The sequence below is a fragment of the Cydia strobilella genome, chromosome 24, assembly GCF_947568885.1.
Source record: "Cydia strobilella chromosome 24, ilCydStro3.1, whole genome shotgun sequence".
NCBI classification, from domain to species: domain Eukaryota; kingdom Metazoa; phylum Arthropoda; class Insecta; order Lepidoptera; family Tortricidae; genus Cydia; species Cydia strobilella.
In genome coordinates, this window is record NC_086064.1 from 3,529,563 (window position 1) to 3,548,833 (window position 19,271).

General features: G+C 39.8%; 1 protein-coding gene across 1 annotated transcript in view; it reads left to right on the forward strand.

The window, feature by feature from the left end:
• Positions 1–19,271, forward strand: part of LOC134752199 (modular serine protease-like) — a 38,654-nt gene that overhangs the window by 17,324 nt on the left and 2,059 nt on the right. The window contains exons 7-14 of the mRNA XM_063687813.1: positions 4,693–4,873; positions 5,875–5,951; positions 6,796–6,989; positions 8,656–8,868; positions 14,409–14,570; positions 15,374–15,489; positions 16,338–16,514; positions 17,557–17,716. Coding sequence (XP_063543883.1) covers positions 4,693–4,873; positions 5,875–5,951; positions 6,796–6,989; positions 8,656–8,868; positions 14,409–14,570; positions 15,374–15,489; positions 16,338–16,514; positions 17,557–17,716 — 1,280 coding nt within the window. The remainder of the gene's footprint in view (positions 1–4,692; positions 4,874–5,874; positions 5,952–6,795; positions 6,990–8,655; positions 8,869–14,408; positions 14,571–15,373; positions 15,490–16,337; positions 16,515–17,556; positions 17,717–19,271) is intronic.

Sequence of the window (19,271 nt, forward strand, 5' to 3'; positions counted from 1 at the left end):
GGCATCAGCATATGCGGTTAAATTCAATTCTCTACTCTTTATAAAATATAAGGAATAGTTAATTGTTCCCGCTAGATATCTCAAAATCCGTTTCGCTGCAAGCCAATGACTTTTATTAAACTTTGAATTATACTGACTCAAATGGCTACAAGCATATGCTATGTCTGGCCTGGTACAAACAGCTAAGTACATCAAGGAACCAATAAGTTCTCTATAATTATAGGTTTCATCACATAAGTTTTCTCCATCAGTTGCAAATTTACATCCTACAGACATAGGTGTAGAAACAGGTTTACAATTTTCCATATTAAACCGCTTAAGTACTTTCATAATATAGTCACTTTGATCCAACTTCAATACATCTCCCTCCCTTACGACATTGATGCCTAGACAACTCTTTAAGTTTCCTAAGTTTTTACAATGAAACTTACTTTGTAGTATATTAAAAAGATTATTTTTACAAGAGTCGTTATTAGAGAAAATGTAAAAGTCGTCTACATAAAGTGCAACTATTACTAAGCTATTTTTATCTTTACTTATATAGATACAAGGTTCATGTCTACTTTGAATAAACCCATTTTCACACAGTATTCTATTTACTTTGTTATTCCAAATTCTACTAGCTTGTTTAAGACCATAGATACCTTTTTGCAACAAACAAACTTTATTTTTATGGTTATGATTAAAGCCTGGTGGAAGTTCCATATAAATGGTTTCCTCAAGGTCTCCATTGAGAAAAGCTGTGGTCACATCAATGTGATCTATGCTTAAATTATACTCACAAGCTAAAGCAAACAATATTCTCATTGTACTATGTCTTACAACTGGTGAAAATGTGTCTTTATAGTCCACACCAGGGACTTGTGTATAACCCATGGCAACAAGGCGCGCTTTAAATTTATCAAAATTACCCGATGCATCTGTTTTAATTTTATATACCCATTTTGACTTTATTACATTAATGTTATGTGGCCTATCAACTAATCTCCAAACTTTATTAGCTATGAGAGAGTCATACTCACACTTCATTGCGGTAGACCATTCTGCACCAAGGGGACCAGTGACAGCATCCTTATACGATAGGGGTACATCTAGATTGCAGACAGACGCAGCGTTGTGCGCTACCATGGAGTAGTCTGACGTATAATCAGCATACCTTTTGGGTTTTTGTGACCTTGTAGTACGTACGGGACGTGAGGAATGTACAGCCGGCGCATCAGCTGGGGGCAGGGCTTCCCCTGAATGTGACGGTCGCGGCGACAGCACTATAGACTCGCTCGACGAGTCACCTGAGCCCGAAGTAGAGCAGCCTGGCTCCTCATTCTCGCTTCCGGTACAGAATTCCTCTGAATCTGAAAAAGCCATGGAAGAATCATCAGTTTTTTGATTACACATATGTTCTTCACTTCTTGAGTTACAGATGGGAATTTGCTCATTTTGAATAGACATTGAATCCTCATCAGTTTGACTAGAAACTAAATTTTCATTACTATCACTAGGGATTTCAATTACATTATCCTGACTAGGAATTAAATTATCATTATTTTCAATATTATTATGACTAGATTTAGCATTATCATTATAAGTAAATTCAAATTCATAAAATATATTCTCATTGTCAGATTGGTTAAAACTTAGTTTATCTAAGTAGTTGTAAAATGTATCTTCTAAAAACACAACATTTCGAGACAAAATTACTTTCTTAGGGTTCAGTGGGTCCAAAAGCCTAAACCCTTTTGTTGTTTCACTGTAACCAACAAAAATATAAGGTTTGCTTCTAGGATCAAGTTTGCGACGATTTTCTTTAGGTATTAAGGAATAGGCAATACAGCCAAAGACGTGAAGATGCCTGAGGTCTGGTGTAGTACCTGTCCAGAGCTCTTCAGGAGTACGTCCCGACAATGCACTTGTTGGACTCCTATTCTTTAAGTATGCGGCAGTCATAACTGCTTCACCCCAAAAACGCTTGCTGAGACCAGCTTCATATAGCATACATCTAGCTTTGTCAAGAAGAGTCCTATTCAGTCTCTCAGCAACACCACACTGCTGATGGCAATAAGGTACACTCTTCTGATGAACAATACCCTCTTTTCTAAGAAAATCAGCAAAACTTTTGTTACAATATTCAGACCCAAAATCTGTCCGAAGTGTTTTAATTGGCAATCCTAATTGTTTTTCTACCAAATTCTTATAAGTAATAAAATGTTCAATTACCTCGGATTTATGACGCATGAGGAAGATGTGTGACTTCCTGGTGTAGTCGTCAGTCATGGTTACCATGAACCTCGCACCGCCAATGCTGTCTTCTTGAAACGGACCTGCTACATCACTATGCACAAGTTGCAAAGGTTTGTTTGCACGTGTAGCCTCGCCCACGGGATACGGCAAGGAAACTTGCTTCCCAAGCAGACAGGTCTCACACTTTACACCAGAAGTTTCCTGAAATTTGATGCCGGTTGCAGGATCATCCCTTAGAGTACACATGCTTTTAAAGCTAAGGTGACCTAAACGGGAATGTAGAAGTTGAACTGGCAGAGAAGAAACAGCTACATTAGCACTCTGTGTATATTGCCTATTATGCAAGAACATGGAAGAGTGCACTTCTTGCGAAGTTCCTTTCTCTTGACTACACCCAACCCATTCATATAAACCATTCCTATTAAATGCTGAGGTAATAGGGTTGCCATGAATTTTACAACTATTATATATATTACATTTATCTTTGGTAAAAACTACAGTATAGCCTATATCACACAATTTACTCACAGATAACAAATTAGCGGTCAAGTTAGGGACATATAATACCTTATAAAGTTTATCGATGACACCACCCACTAGTAGTTCCCCGACACCTTCAGCTGATATAGAGTCATCATTGGCCAAAGTCACTTTACTTCCTTCGCCCGGCAACTCCTTGTAGTCCTTCAGGATTGTCTTGTCATTGCAAAGATGATTGGAGCAACCAGAGTCCAGGTAAAAGGTTGACTTCTTAGCAAAGAATGCTTTCGATGACTCGGTAGCTAGAAGTGACCGATTCTTCACCTTGTCTTTCCTATATTTGAAGCATTTGCTTTTTACGTGGCCTCCTTTTCCGCAATAGTGACAAATAACTTGCTTTTGTTGTCTCGGTGTTGCACTGACGGAATGATTTCTTGCCTTGGAAAACATAGCGGCTTCATCCACATAGGAAGATCCTTCCTTTTTCCGCGATTCTTCTTGGAGAAGGCGAGATCTCACCATGTCAGCGGTGAGGTTGTTGTCGGCAATATTCGCAGTCTCGAGGTTGCTTACCAGGGCGTCGTATTCATCTGGCAGTCCGCTAAGAAGTAGTTCCACCACTTCTTTGTCTTCAATATTTTTATCAATGTCCGCTAGTTGATGCACGAGCGACATCACCGCTTCCAGGTAACGGGACATGCAATTAAATTGCTTATATTCTATACGATGCAACTGCCGCAAGAGCAGCACGCGCCTGTACAGACCTTTATTCTCAAATACCGATTTGAGGTTATCCCATGCTTCCTTTGAAGTAGTAGCCTGTCGAATGTGTTGTAGGCACGCGGTCGACACGCTGAGACCGATGCGAGCCAATGCTCGTTTGACGTGCGACGGGTCCACGTCTGTCCCTTCCACAGTCTCCCACAAGCCGTCGAGGGTCAGCAGCATCCTGATCTGGTACTTCCACGTCTGGTAGTTTTCAGAGCCTCGCAGCTTTTCAATTGATTGGCTGGAGTAGCTTGGAGAATGATTCAACTCGGCGGCCATGATAAATGCGCTTACCGGCGATCCGAAGTAGAACCCACGTGGAGACGGCGTGACAGTGAACAGCGAGTGTAAATCGTGACTGTGCCCAGAACCTATTGCGCGGATACCAGGTTCCGCAAGGGCAGTGGAAAATAAACAGTCACTGTTCGCATATCAATTTGTTTTATTGTCTTGAATACACAAATATACTTGTAAAATAGGGAGCCACGTCCGATCATCAGCGTAGTCGATACCAAAGAGAATAGATAAATTCATAGTGACATATACAGAAAGGAGGTTAGGTGTGATACACACATGCGTAGGTATTATAAGGGTGCTAATACAATATTTCTAACACGCTGACGCCGCACAGCGTTGCGCGGCATTGTATTTATATCGGAGCATCGTTAATAATGGCTTAAGCGCCATCGACAATAAGGTCCCTTTTTATAGAAAATACCACATTTAAACGTCAAACTTCTATGAAATTATGACGTATAAATAATACTTTCACTGTGGGTGCTATTAAAATCATTGCAGACTTATCTAACTCTATAAGTTGGGTTGTTTAATTCCTGTTTGGCATTAAGTTCGCCATTTGTACAAAGAGCTGCAAAAGTGCCTATCCACTTCATGGATTCTATTATCGCTGTACATTTTTCGATTGAGCTGAAAATTCACATACCTACCTGCATATCTAAGCTGGGTGACATTGCAATATTATGGTACCAATGAGCTGATCTGATAATAGGCACAGGAGACCATAAGATATATGATAAAACAACGCAACCTACTTGTATTTGGCTTTGTATTAGTTGCCTGTTGAAAAAAAAGTACAGTCAGCGATAAAAGTCGTGAAATGTATGGGGCCCAATACATTCCACGACTCTTCTCTTTCCGAACAGACTACCAAAATGAAATTTATGACAACTTTTTTTAATGTTTCAGAGGCAAATTCAATTGCAAGAACGGTGAGAAGATATCATCCACAGACCTGTGCGACGGCGTGAAGAACTGCGCAGACGGTTCCGATGAGACGCTGGAGTCCTGCGCGGGGCGAAGCTGCGCACCGTATTTGTTCCAGTGCGCGTACGGCGCTTGCGTCGATGCTGATGCTGAATGTAATGAGGTAATTTTTGTATTTTCTCCTGTACGAGACATAATGTTGTCTTCGGTTACCGCGATAGTTACTTATGAAATAAAACTATGAAAACGGATTATATCGCGTATATTGAATTTATAGCCACGAGCGACGATATATACACAATAATAATAATATTAAGCTAATAATATGCACAAGGCTTAATGATGATGAATTTAGAACGGGTTGAACGCTGTAAAGGGTTCGTAACGTCGGGGTGTATTATAAATTCAACATACGCGATAGAATCCGATTTTATACTTTTATTTTACCCTCCTCCAATTGAGGGGGGATTTAAATCTTCTCGGGGCAGAGGTGTAGGGTTAGAGCCGGCGTAGCTTTATTTGACGTTCATAAGCGCATTGTAATATGCCTACTTGAATAATAAACTTTCTTTCTTTATCTGTATCTTTAGGCCTGGAACGTGGTTTCATGCACAGAGCTACTGAATTTAAATTTTATTTATCACCTACAAACGTGGATTCACGTTGTATATAAATAAAGCACTTGCTAACCTATGAACTTGAATATTCAACAGTTGAGATACGATATTGTGATCCCTGATGGCATAGATCTGAATTAAATTAGGTAAAGACACACCACCTGGCATGGATGTAAGTAAAGGGAGTTAAGGGAGGTAGATATGGCACCCGGCGCTCGATCGTGAGCCATCAAATATAGGTTCCGGAACCTATATTGAGTAATCGTACGACTGACGCCAATGTGTCAAGATTGTCACAATCATCTACTAAATATTGCCTGCATTTTAGTTTTGTCAACAAAGAACGTCACGCGTCTAGTATTAATAAAAGGTCATTGCCACCTGCAGCGGTATCATGGTCGCGTTTTTGTCACCTGTCATGTCATGCGTCACTTTCGCACTTAGGTACATATTTGTTAGACCGTGACAGGCATGGTGACAAATGATAAAGAGCCGGCCATCTTTGCCCTTCTGGTTTGAATGTTTAATTCTAATTGTATGTTGACAGGACGGCACTCTACATTGTGCAGACGGGTCGGACGAGACGGACGAGCTCTGCGACAGAACGACCACACCCACAAACACGTTAGTTTATCTTACTTAAAACATTATACAATCAGGCACCGTTTAGATTTAGATTACATTGCATTTTATCTGCAAGAGCCGAAATGGAAATGGATGCTTTATGTTGTTTCCTCATTTTTCCTGGTGGAATTGAGTGATGACTTTGAATAATAAATATTTTATGGCATTAGTTTATTAGATTATTAGATAGGATTTGTAATGTTTTACTGTTAATAATATTTCTCGCGTTGGTGCGGAGGAAAAAAAATGTGTTCCAATAAAAATAAAAAAACTTTATTGCAACTTTAAATTATTACCTACTTAACATTGGTTCCTGGCTCTCAAAGCAGGTTTCCCTGTGTCGCAAGAGCCAGTTCCTTCCCGACATTTTATAATCAGACATTTTATAATATAATTTTAACAATATTAAATTAGAGAAAGAAGTGAACATGTTAGACTGTTGATTATGATGTGTATGTGCGCGCGCGCGAGTGAGTATTATGTGTGTCTGTTTTTTGGGATATGTGTGTGTTTCTGTGTGTAACGCGCGTGTGTGTCTGGTTATTTTGGATTGTACTAGAACACGATTCGTAATAACTCTTCTGCTTCACTATAGTTTAATGATGTTAACCAAATCTTAATTATGTTTTTTAATTGATAATTACTAATGTTATTTATATTAAAGGTTTTAAAGCAAAGTTTGTGTAACCCTCGCAACGCTCAAGATTCCACTTTTCGAACCACGCGCTACGGTTCAATTTTGGAATTTTTACTTGCTTGATCTATATCAGCGCGAGGAATTAAACTACAACTTTGCCTTTTGGTAAAACAAATAACGATTAAAGCTTTTGTTTTTTTTTCATAGGGCATCTAAATGCGTGTTGCCCGAGTATCCAGAGCATGGAACGTACACCGTGGCGGGGCGGGCGGCGCGCCCAGGGCTGGTGTTCGACTCGGTAACGCTGAGCGTGACGTGCGAGCCACCCTACCGCCCCGACGGCCCGGCGCAGTCGCACTGCGCTAACGGACACTGGTACGCTCCTGTACCGGAATGTAAACGTAAGCATTACTCATTCATTCATTCATATACCATTTATTTTGTGCAACAAGAGAGGAAAGTTGGTTTTTCTTGCGAGTGTTTATTTTGAATCCCGAGAAAGCGAAAGATTCTATAATTGAATCACGAGCGAAGCGAGTGATTCTAAGGTAGAATGTTGAGCGTAGCGAGGGACTCAAAAACACGAGATGTAAAATAACTTTGCTCTCGTGTTGCACACATAATTTTTCACCTCAGTAGTGAGAACATATTAAAGGTTAAAATGTATTTCGAATTACACAGAATAAACAGAAAAAAAAGGTATTATAATATGTACGATACGATACGATACGATACGAGACGAAACCGGACCGGACCGTACCATACCGTACCGTACCATAAAAAAAATGTAATAAAAGTATGAAGTTCATGGCCTTCACTAAATTAAAAAGCTACATTGTTTCACTCCCTGGAGTGAGGAAAGTAGGCTTGTTCGAGCTGCTGAGGTGAAAATAACTATTGTTAGCTCCAGGCTAACAGGGGCCTCCAAACTGACTCCAGCTAGGGGTGCGAAACTCCTCGCTTCGGGCAAACTCGGCTCCGTTCGGCTCAGCATTGCTCCGAGCAATTATTAGGGTTTGGCACAACTTGACGTCCCTTTGCGTGCACGACCACTGATAAGATAATGACTTGAATTTTGTACAACCCTAAATAACCGAAAGGGATGCCATATATTAGAAAGAGACAACATGATTCGACTCTGAACCGGTGTCAATAAACTTCGATTTTGTAGGAAGTTTCCTTTCTGTACGGTAGGCTAGCCTTTTTTGACGGAGTGGGAATGCATTTACGCAGGGTGTGTGGGACTGGCTGCTACTTTCCCCCAGCGAGTGGGGGAGTAGAACTTGGCCCTACAGTAGTAGTAGTACTGATAGTTCCGCTACTTGACGCTAGATGTAGACTACGAAAATAATAGTCTTTATGGTAACAAAACCGATGTATGGAGTGAGCACTCTATGTCTTCTTAATTCTCTTTGGCCCTACCCACTAAACCCACTCCGGCGTTTCACCCTTTTGCCGTTCGTGAGGGCGCACTGGGATCGAAAACATTCCACCGCGGGCCGCGGTTAGGCCTACGCTAACTTTTCACGGGTTGGATTGTGAAATTAACAAATATTCGCGAGCTAAATTGGCAGGCTCGAAGGCCGGATTCGAAAAAGGCTGAGCTAAATGAATACCTCTAATCTCCACGACGATTACAGCTCTTCCAGCAGACAAGGCAACTATCTGGGGGCATATCTTCAACTTGGGTATATTGCGGGGCTCTTCATAATAAATGTTATGTACTGTGTGTCCCGATCCACGTGCCTATATCGGCCCATACAGGGAAATACTTATACATAGTTAGATAGCCCACGCCTATACTAATTACATTTCTACTACTACTGCTGCTGTGGCGCAACGACCCGAAGTGAATCGTGGCCTCCGACACCAAAGACCGCCATGCTACTCTGTCCAAAGCCGTTTCTGTCCAGTCGACGGCGCCGAGTTCGCTGAGGTCTTTCTGCACTTCGTCTCTCCAGCGGTACCTAGGGCGTCCATACGGTCTTCAGCCACTTGGTGCCACTCCAGACTGCTAATTACGTTTAATCGGTTTTATATTTTAATAAATACTTTTCCTTTTTCAAGGCTTCTGCAAGCTAACTCAACATCCCAGCGTGATCTACTCCTGCAAAATCACAGACTCGAACATCCTGAGCGGCGACAGAAAATGCAACGAATACGAGCCAAGCGGCACCGAAGTGCATCCCCGCTGCAACGACAATTATTACCACAATGGCGTTCTCAGCTACATGTATTGCATTGATGGATCCTGGGACAATGTGGCTACCTGCGAACCAGGTACTTTAATAAATAACGTTACACTTAACACTAACGCCTCTGTATATGTTAACGGTCATCTTGTCGTACACATAAGTGGTCCTAATTGTACTGTATCAGTATTCAATACATCTAATACAGTAAATACTGTGTTAGTTGTTGATGTTCCTGGTAATGGGAGTAAAGTAATAGTTACTGGTGTAATCCCTGGCAATGGGAGTAAAGAAATAGTTACTGGTGTAATCCCTGGAAATGGGAGTAAAGAAATAGTTACTGGTGTAATCCCTGGAAATGGGAGTAAAGAAATAGTTACTGGTGTAATCCCTGGAAATGGGAGTAGAAAAATAGTTACTGATATAATCCCTGGCAATGGGAGTAAAGAAATAGTTACTGGTGTAATCCCTGGAAATGGGAGTAAAGAAATAGTTACTGGTGTAATCCCTGGCAATGGGAGTAAAGAAATAGTTACTGGTGTAATCCCTGGAAATGGGAGTAGAGAAATAGTTACTGGTGTAATCCCTGGCAATGGGAGTAAAGAAATAGTTACTGGTGTAATCCCTGGAAATGGGAGTAAAGTGATAGTTCCTGGTGAAATTACGCCTACAGTTGATGCTGATTATGATATAGACCAGAATCTGTGGAGGAATGGAGATGATGGTGATAATGTAAGCAATGAAACATTATTACAGAGATTTGGTGATATAAATAATAGCTATTATGATAACGATAATCATATCAAAGAGGTTGAAAATCAATAAGATTGATGTTAGTACCGTAAACTGCCCCTACTTTGCTCCAATATTTGCTCCACTTTAAGGAAATTTTGAATAGTTATTAAATATTCAGACGAATTGAATATTAAGAACATCTTATGTAACATATTTTATCGGTAAATCAACTTTATGAAAAGTTGTTTTATATAAAACGAAGCTATGAATAAGGAGTAGAAGATACCCATTGTTTGGGGTACTAACTATAGGTTAGTTTACTTAAGGGTGCAAAGTTACCCCATTGTGTGCCAAATTAATAGGCCCCGCCAAAAAAGAGAGATTTATTTTATAGTCATAAAATAAATCTCTCTTCTTTATACAACTTCGTTTATCTGAGATATAAAAATATTATGTTTGAATATACTAGAGAAAACGTTGTTCTTTTTTTTAATTGGAGCATAGTTACCCACCAAGGAGCAAAGTAGAACCATTTTACGGTAGTAGGTAATAATTGTAGGTTTAGGTATTGGTAGGTAGGTGGTAGGTTTTCCGAGCAAAGCTCGGTCTCCCAGATATTAGTATATTTGTCCAGACTTGTCAAACAAGGTAGAGATAGTGTAGATAGCAATACGAGTAGATCACATAATCATAATAATTTATTGATAATATAAAATTACATCTCAATAATTAGGTTACAGTGTGTAACTATATACAACATCATACAATTTATATTAAACCATCGGTTTAACTTAAATAATTCATTAATTAAATAGGTCGTAGAGCGCCTGCTCGAGAAGACATTATTTAAGCTTTAGCCCGCTCCAGACTACGTGGCGCGAAGCCGCGAACGCGAGTGTGGAGTCGATTTCGCTGATTAGCGAACTGGACTCCACACTCGCGTTCGCGGCTTCGCGCCGCGATTCGCGTATGAGTGTGGAGGGTCCTTTTGATTTAAAAAGTAAAGCAATGTGCTGTTATAATAATTTCCCGCGGTAGATGATTGCACACCTTACGGCCCATGACGTGGGTGAGTTTTTTGGACTTAGCTAGTCTACTTCGGGTCTCGTACCTTCGGGGGGTCCGATGATGGGGTTCGTGTCCACTTCATCACGCACATTTGATGTCATAAGCACTATTAAGCCTTTGTAAGGCAGAGGGAACATATTTCCCACCTAATTTTGAACTTTATTTCAAACTACAGGGTTCAATTTTGCATTATTTCTGACACCCTTATGCCTTATAAAGAGTTAAGAGTTTGTCACTTTAGCATGTCCAAATACCCCTATGACGAAAATGTATAAATTGTATAATAGATAATAGAACAACTTGTACTCTATACCATCTATACAGTGCTAAAGTACCAAAGATATTGGTAAAGTACTTATTTTCATTTCTAGATAGCTTTACTTTTAGTTTTCTGAATTTCACTTGATTCATAAAACTTAATGATACATTTTCGAATTTATTTTTCAAATACTCTATTACACATACCTATTATTAAGTAGTATACATAAGGATTAAATAAGATCAGGCATCAGGCTAATATCATAATTAAGTTGGTCTTTGAGACTGTGTGTACTCTAATAATTACCTATGTTAATGTTCATAGGTTTTGGATCTCGTAAAACCATCCAACTAATATTGTCCAATACAACGACATGGTCCACACGTTGATTATGTTTTTAATTAAGAATAAATACCAATTTTCTTTTAGGTTTTTCTGAGTTTTTTTCTCCATTTATAAACATATTATGCCATAGAACAACGGCATTCGAATAACGGATGACTCACGTTAGACCGGGCCGTGTCCGGGCCGGAGCTTCCGGCGCTTCGTTTTCTATGGAAAGCATCACGTGATCACCTGTCATGTCATAGAAAAGTAAGCGCCGGAAGCTCCGGCCCGGACACAGCCCGGCCTAACGTGAGTCATCCTTAACGGTCACACGAACGACGATATTCGAAATAATTTGGACCATCGTTAGAAGCTTGTGGACAAGTTGGGTGATTTCACGACAGTATTTTTTACTTTTTCAGTAAAAAATCACACGCATTTTTTAAATCTTATTTACAGTACATATGCTGCTACTTTACCGCACTAGTGTGATAATTAGCACATTACGTGACTATGTCGAAATTTCAAAGGGCCATATGTTCTGTAAAACGTTGTACGATACATGTGCGAATAGGCAATTCGCAACTCTTGTCGATTTAACACTCCCTTCGGTCGTGTTTTAATTTATCGCCACTCGTTGCGAATATCCTATTTGTCGCACTTGTATCGTAATGTACTATTAACACATTTCCAACACCAGTGTCGCACATGTAACCTAACTATAATAATATGTACTTATTTATATGACTTTTGTTAATAGGATGGATTTTTATATTTTTTAATAAAACTTTTTGTAATTCAATACTTGGTTTAATTTACCCTGATCCATCCTTTTAACATCCTTGATCTATTTACGTACTTATTTAATATTTAGTAACAACTAAGAATTTAGTCACATTTAAAAATTTTGGTATTAAAAACCTATAATAAAATTACAAAAAAAATCGCAAGTGATCGCCAGTCAAGACTATATACACATTATATACACATTGAAAACATTTTTTTATAAACGCTAACGATTTGTGTGTCGATACTCGAGAGGAATGACGATGCAAATTGAACGTAACTATATAAACACAGAAAAAATGACCTCGTGATTATTGCCTTGCTTGTTATTTGCCTCGCCATCGCCACTCGCAGGAATTATTTAGGATGACTCACGCCACTCCGGGCTGGGCCCGAGGCGTCCGTCATGTCATTTTCTATGACGGCTGTTCGGTGATTTCCATAGAAAACGAAGCGCCGGAAGCTGGCCCGGTCTAGCGTGTGTCATCCTTTGTCGGTAGCATTACATATATATCTTCACAACTGTCACAACGTACGTACATAAGTCACATAACAGCCGCAACGCCTTGGCCCAACGAACTAGAATAACAGTAGAAGTCTTGCTTACGGAAGAAATTCGTTTTGCAATGACTGTTACGGCTGTTACTGAGTATCGAAATTTGCCAGCATAAATTGAACTCTGTCAAACTGACAAAAAATAAAAAGTTAAATGGGGCCTATGTACTATTTGTAGGACGCGGGACGTCAGGAGGATAGACAAGAGTGATACTTATATATACCTCTTTACCTCAGCAGCTCGAACAAGCCTACTTTCGTCACTCCCTGGAGTGAAACAAAGTAGGTTTTTAATTTAGTGAAGGCCATGAACTGCCACTTCATACTTTTTATAATTTTTTTTTGTCTGTATTATTCTGTGTAATTCGAAATACATTTTAACCTTTAATATGTTCTCACTACTGAGGTGAAAAATTATGTGTGCAACACGAGAGCAAAGTTATTTTACATCTATTCTAACTTAGAATCACTCGCTTCGCTCGTTGTTCAATTATAGAATGATTCGCTTTCTCGGGACTCAAAATAAACACTCGCAAGAAAAACCAACTTTCCTCTCTTGTTGCACAAATAACTATTCTTTTTTTATCAATAAAAAAAGCTAGCGAATATTCGTGTTCATATTAATTTAGCTGTGAGGAGGCTGGTTTTAGCTGAAGTTGAATTATACCTTAATTTAAACTTTTCATAACGCTGATTTTTATTCAGAAGTGTGTTGACTATGTTATTATCTCTATATATGTTATTTCTAGTAAAGTGAAAACGGATGGAATGGAAACGGAATGATTACGGATGTTATCATAATCAAAGATAGATATAACTCCGTAATAGACAGATACAGTCTAAGGAAAAAACGTGCCTCGAAAATCAAGAAAATTTGATTCTCGTTCAGAGGGCGCTACTAGTTTTGGCCTACAGTCGTATAGATGGCGTTGACGGTTTCGTTTGTTATTTAACAATTTTAACGCATATCAGTGAAAGAACATGGGTCAAAATCATCAAAATAATGAATGCAAATAAAAAAATCATTTATCTATATTTAAATACATTTTATCGTATTTTTACAAATCGTCAATTTTAGTTTTAAAGTGTGTCGACAGATGGCAGTGAATTTACTGGGGTTACAAAATTTACTATGACAGTACCGCTCTAGTATAAGTTACTCTATGTCATAATTAAGGCTCATCAGTCATCATAAGTTAAGGAAATATTTTTTCCACAATGATTTTGAACTGAAAGTTTGGCATACTCATGGTCTCATGCCCACGGAAGAGAACTAAAGCATTAAAGGGCGAAAAACTATAGTTTCTGTAAGTTAAGAAGTCAATTTTGACTGTTACGAACTGACCCTTATATGTGACGTTTTCAATCAAAAGGTACCACATTGTCGCTTAGCATAAGGACGAAAATTGCTTGTATCTTTATACGAAAAACCTGTCAGAGCGTCCTTATGGCAAGCGACAATGTGGTACCTTTTGCTTGAAAACGTCTCATATTTACAAAGCTAAGACCTACCATTTTACTGTCAGCCTCTGTTAATTGCCATTGTTTCTTTTGTGCCAGCGGTTAGCTCCCGTATAAGGCACGCATCAAAGCAACAATGTCCTTTAAAAAGCAACTGTGTCATGGTGGTCTATAATACATCTAACATGTTTTGGTGATATAGGACGATCGACCACCTCAATGAAGCGAGCATTACAACATAACATAACATAGATTTGAACCTTAAAACCAATACAATATAGCCGCTTTTTAAACGACATTGTTGCTTTGACACACGCTCAAAACGGAAGCTGACCGCTCGCAGAAAAGAAACAATGGCTTTTTGTTTAATAGATTGGGGTCTTAGGCGTAAAAATAATTTGAGAAAATTCATACTATAATCCCGCTCTTAACTACAGAATGCGGTACCTTGACGCCGAAAGGCGAGCAGCTGGTGATCAACGGCGTGAATGCGGAGCGTGGTGAGCTACCGTGGCACACCGGCATATATGACAAGAGATTCACGCCCTTCATGCAGATCTGCGGGGGGTCACTGGCTTCAACTACAGTAGTTATATCTGGCAAGTACCCTTGTAACATGGCGAACCTGCATAGTGCAGCCACCGCGCGCACTGGCCGGTTGTAAAAAAAACTAAACGATTCGCCCGTCTTTTGTTTTTTCTGATCAATTTTCTCTTGGAATTTTGTTGCAAATAGCACAACTTATATTTATTTAATGTGGCTCAATGCTAATGATTTGTGTTAAAAGTACTAATACGAGGGCTGCGTCTAATGCAGCCCTTTCTTTTGGTTTAAAACTGAAGACGCATGATTGAAGCTACTTATTTTCTGGATATTTGCTCCTGAAGTTTTTATCTGCTTGTGTCTGGTGAGCCCGCAGTAGCACCCGCCGCCGGAATTTATCATTGGCTCGACAAAGATTGGAATTCGAAAACGTTAAGGCCAGTGACGATATTTTATTGGTTGTGACTTGCGTACTGATAGAAATTAGTTTAACTTGTATTATATTGTTTTACACTACACCCTTTATTAAAGCCTGACAAGATTCTACAGATGTAGTGCATAATTATTTTTCATCGTATTTTCACGGAAACGTACGAACGTGTCTTGATTCAGTCAGTCTCGGTACAAAAAGTACTGAGGTTGACTGAAGTAGCATGACAATTACGAAAGTTTCCGAGAAAATACGATGAAAAACAATTATGCACTACATCTGTATTTGGCCCTGAGATAGTGTCGCTACAAGCAGCATATGAAACCTACATATCGCTCTACCTAATGTGCGTACCACATGGATAGTCAAAATGTCAGCACCGGTCATTGTCAACGACTCAACGACTAACGAAACCTCTGTTTCTAACAGCGGCGCATTGCTTCTGGAACGACGTGGAACGCGTGCTACCAGCAAAGTACTTCGCGGTGGGCGTGGGCAAGCTGTACCGGCCGTGGAATATTGAGGAGGGCGGACAGAAATCCGACGTGAGTGTCTTGGATTAAATGTCTTAACGTGATGTGAAGCGATGCTTGCTTTATCGTGTTATTATATTAGCCTAGTCGGTAGTGACACTGCCTACGAAGGCTACGGATTAGGAGTTCCCGGGTTCGAATCCTGGTAAGGGCATTTATTTTTGTGTAACTTTAAAGTTTCGCGGTTTGTAGACATGATGATGCTCTGACCGATTTCGGCCACAGCGACTGTGTGCTGTGGAGTGGGCAATTTTTAATTCTCGTTATTAGAGTGTAGCTGATTCACTCTCTGGTACGCCCTTAGGTGGCTCACGTTCCCAATCTTCTTGCTAAATACTCGAGCGCATTTAAATATTTAACGAGTGTATCGCGATATAAATTTCTAAACTGACTTTTCTGCTGGGTTACACCAGCTGTGGTCACGGAAGACTGACGTCCCAGCAAATGTAATAGGTAAATTAAGAATTTCTAGCCCAGAACAGAGTAATTCTAGTAAAATAACCCAAATGATTATTGACCGAAGCGTTAGCGAAGGTCTCCGTTTTAACTCGGGCATTTTGTTTTCGTATGTCGGGATGTTCTCCTCTACAATTCGCAATTCTTTGATAACGACTCAAAGAACTATGTATTTTTTATCCCATCATCAGAACTGCTTTTTGACAAAAACGGGACCAATCTGTATGTATATATTACAATCAAAAAAAGAATTTTCAAAATCGGTCCAGAAATGACGGAGTTATGGAGTAACAAACATAAAAATAAATATAAAAAAACATACAACCGAATTGAGAACCTCCTCCTTTGAAATCTTGAAGTCGGTTAAAAAAACAAAATGGCACTCATCACCTCCTAATTCACAGGTGAGCGATATAAAGGTGCCGTCCCGGTTTGCTGGTGCGGCCGCCAACTTCCAAGATGACATCGCGCTGGTCATTCTGGTGACGCCAGTGGTGTTGGCCAACTACATACGCCCCGTCTGCGTCGACTTTAGCGTGCTGTTTGATGAGCGCCAGCTTAGACCTGGTAATATTGGCAAGGTAGGAACTCTGAGCGATCAGTAGAGATACAAATAACCAACTAAAGACTACACAGACGCCATATTATCTTATACCGTAAACGAGCAAATCTTGTATATATGTATATATATTTCGGGGATCTCGGAAACGGCTCTAACGATTTCGATGAAATTTACTGTATGGGGGTTTTCGGGGGCGAAAAATCGATCTAGCTAGGTCTTATATCTGGGAAAACGCGAATTTTTGAGTTTTTATATGTTTTCCGAGCAAAGCTCGGTCTCCCAGATCCCAGATATTGAAGCATTAATATAGCACGTGGTTACCACACACAGGTGCAATTTTATTTCTAAAATGCTACGATTTGACCAGCACAAATAAGTTGTATTCTATTAAACGGTCTCCTAGCCTAGCCTATAGCCGTTTAAAACACTTCGTAATCGACACATTGCCATCATTACGACCGCCGAGCTTTATTACCCCTGCCTCGAGTTTTATGGCCTCAGTCGTCATTTTGGTTGAGGGCTAGTATATAGTCAGTAGCAAAGATAGATATAACTCCGTAATAGATGGATACAGTCTAAGGAAAAAACGTGCCTCGAAAATCAAGAAAATTTGATTCTCGTTCAGAGGGCGAGTTTTGGCCTACAGTCGTATAGATGGCGTTGACGGTTTCGTTTGTTATATAAAAATTTTAACGCATATCAGTGAAAGAACATGGGTCAAAATCATAAAAATAATTAATGCAAATAAAAAAAATCATTTATCTATATTTAAATACATTCTATCGTATTTTTATAAATCTTCATTTTTAGTTTTAAAGTGTGTCGACAGATGGCAGTGAATTTACTGGGGTTACAAAATTTACTATGACAGTACCGCTCTAGTATAAATTACTCTATGTCAGTAGTGACTCTGCCTACGAAGTTGGAGGTCCCGGGTTCGAATCCCGGTAAGGGGATTTATTTGTGTGTTTATCACAAATATTTGTTTCTGAGTTATGGATGTTTTCGATAGCCAAGTGGATGCGGTCTTGGACTGAATCTATCTGAATCATTTATTTCAGGTAGCCGGCTGGGGCTTGACATCGGAAGACGGCAACGCATCACAAGTTCTCAAGGTGACGGAGCTTCCGTACGTGGACGTGGAGCAGTGCATCGCTGACCTGCCTTTCGACTTCCGGAGCTACATTACCAGCGACAAAATATGCGCAGGCACTAAGACTGGTGGGTTTGTCTATTTCTTTACCTCCTTATTTAACTTAAATAATTTCACGGTTTAGACTCACTTGTTTTAGTCACTCGCGCGACATGTTTCGGAGAGCCTAGGCAATACACAATACACGGTCGTCGTGAACGCTGCTCGCACTATTAGTGCTTGAGAAAGGAAAGGCTCTCCAAAACATGTCGCGCGAGTGACTAAAACAAGTGAGTCTAAACTGTGAAATTATTTAATGTTAGTATGTCTCACAACAGTTTAAATTCGCTCATTATAGCCTTTATTTCGGTAAAATCAAGGGCAGTTTCTGCTGTTTTGGAGCAGGGGGTCCGATTTTCGGCTTTTCCTCTCAACTTATCAGGTAGTCCGGTTTTTACGATTTCTTCAATAGAAGAAAGAAAGAAAGAAAGAAAAGACATTTATTGTAAAGACCTTCTACAAACAGCGCCACCTAAGTTACAAAAAAGAACTTACTCACTAAACACTTAAAGCTAGGTACAATGGTAGTTATAGAAAAAGGAGTAAGGTAAGGGTTAATGAATAACAACAAATTTTGGCGCCGCTATAGTGGCTACAAAAGGACGCCACTCAGCATATGCTCTGGTATAAATAAATACCACAGCGCTGGTTTTCTGTGGCACCCCGGGCCGGAGGGTAGCTTAGAACTTTTTGGGATAAATAGGGGGTATTACTCCAATGTTCTGCCGTGCAGCATTAGCCTTTTTAGTAAATCAACTAACTTATAGAGTAACTTATACATTTAACAGGTTTTTGACAAGTTTTCAGAGATAATAAAATATGACATTGATGCATCAAGGCGCGGTTTGTTTTCTGGGACACGAATCCGAAATTTCGCTATATGCCTCTTACTCGCCAACGACATAACAACAGCCTGTCCAGACGTAGAATATGTGTTATTTGCAGACGACACATGTATAATTGTTAATGCCAACTGTTTCGATAGTTTAAGATCTAACCTCAGTCATGTAATAAAACTAGTAGAAAGATGGTTCACCTCTAATGGCATGTCACTTAACCCTGAAAAGACCAATATTATACATTTTCAACTAAGGAATTCAATAAAAAATAAACTTAATATAGTACTAAATGACACAATTATACCACAAGTTGATACTACTAAGTACTTGGGATACATGATCGACTCTGGGCTGACTTGGGCGTCTCATATTTCAATGATCTGTGACAGACTGGCCTCAGCATGTTACGCCCTGTCCCGGTTAGCCGGCAGTCTATCAATCGAAAACCTAAAGATGGCTTACTATGGTTATTTTCACTCGATTTGAGTTCAGGGAGTGGAACTGTGGGCTACGGCACGGCTGCGGAGAGGGACAGAGCGTTCAAAATGCAAAAACGCGCCATTCGTGTAATTGATGGAAAGCCGGTGGACCATCCGGCACAACAGTTTTTTAGGAAACACAAGATCCTTACCCTACCCTGTGTATACATACTGGCCGCATGTATGTACGTTAGGCAAAACATACAGAACTATAAACGTTCTAGTAGTGAGCGACGTCCCCGGCTACTTGCCCCGAGGCGCCGACT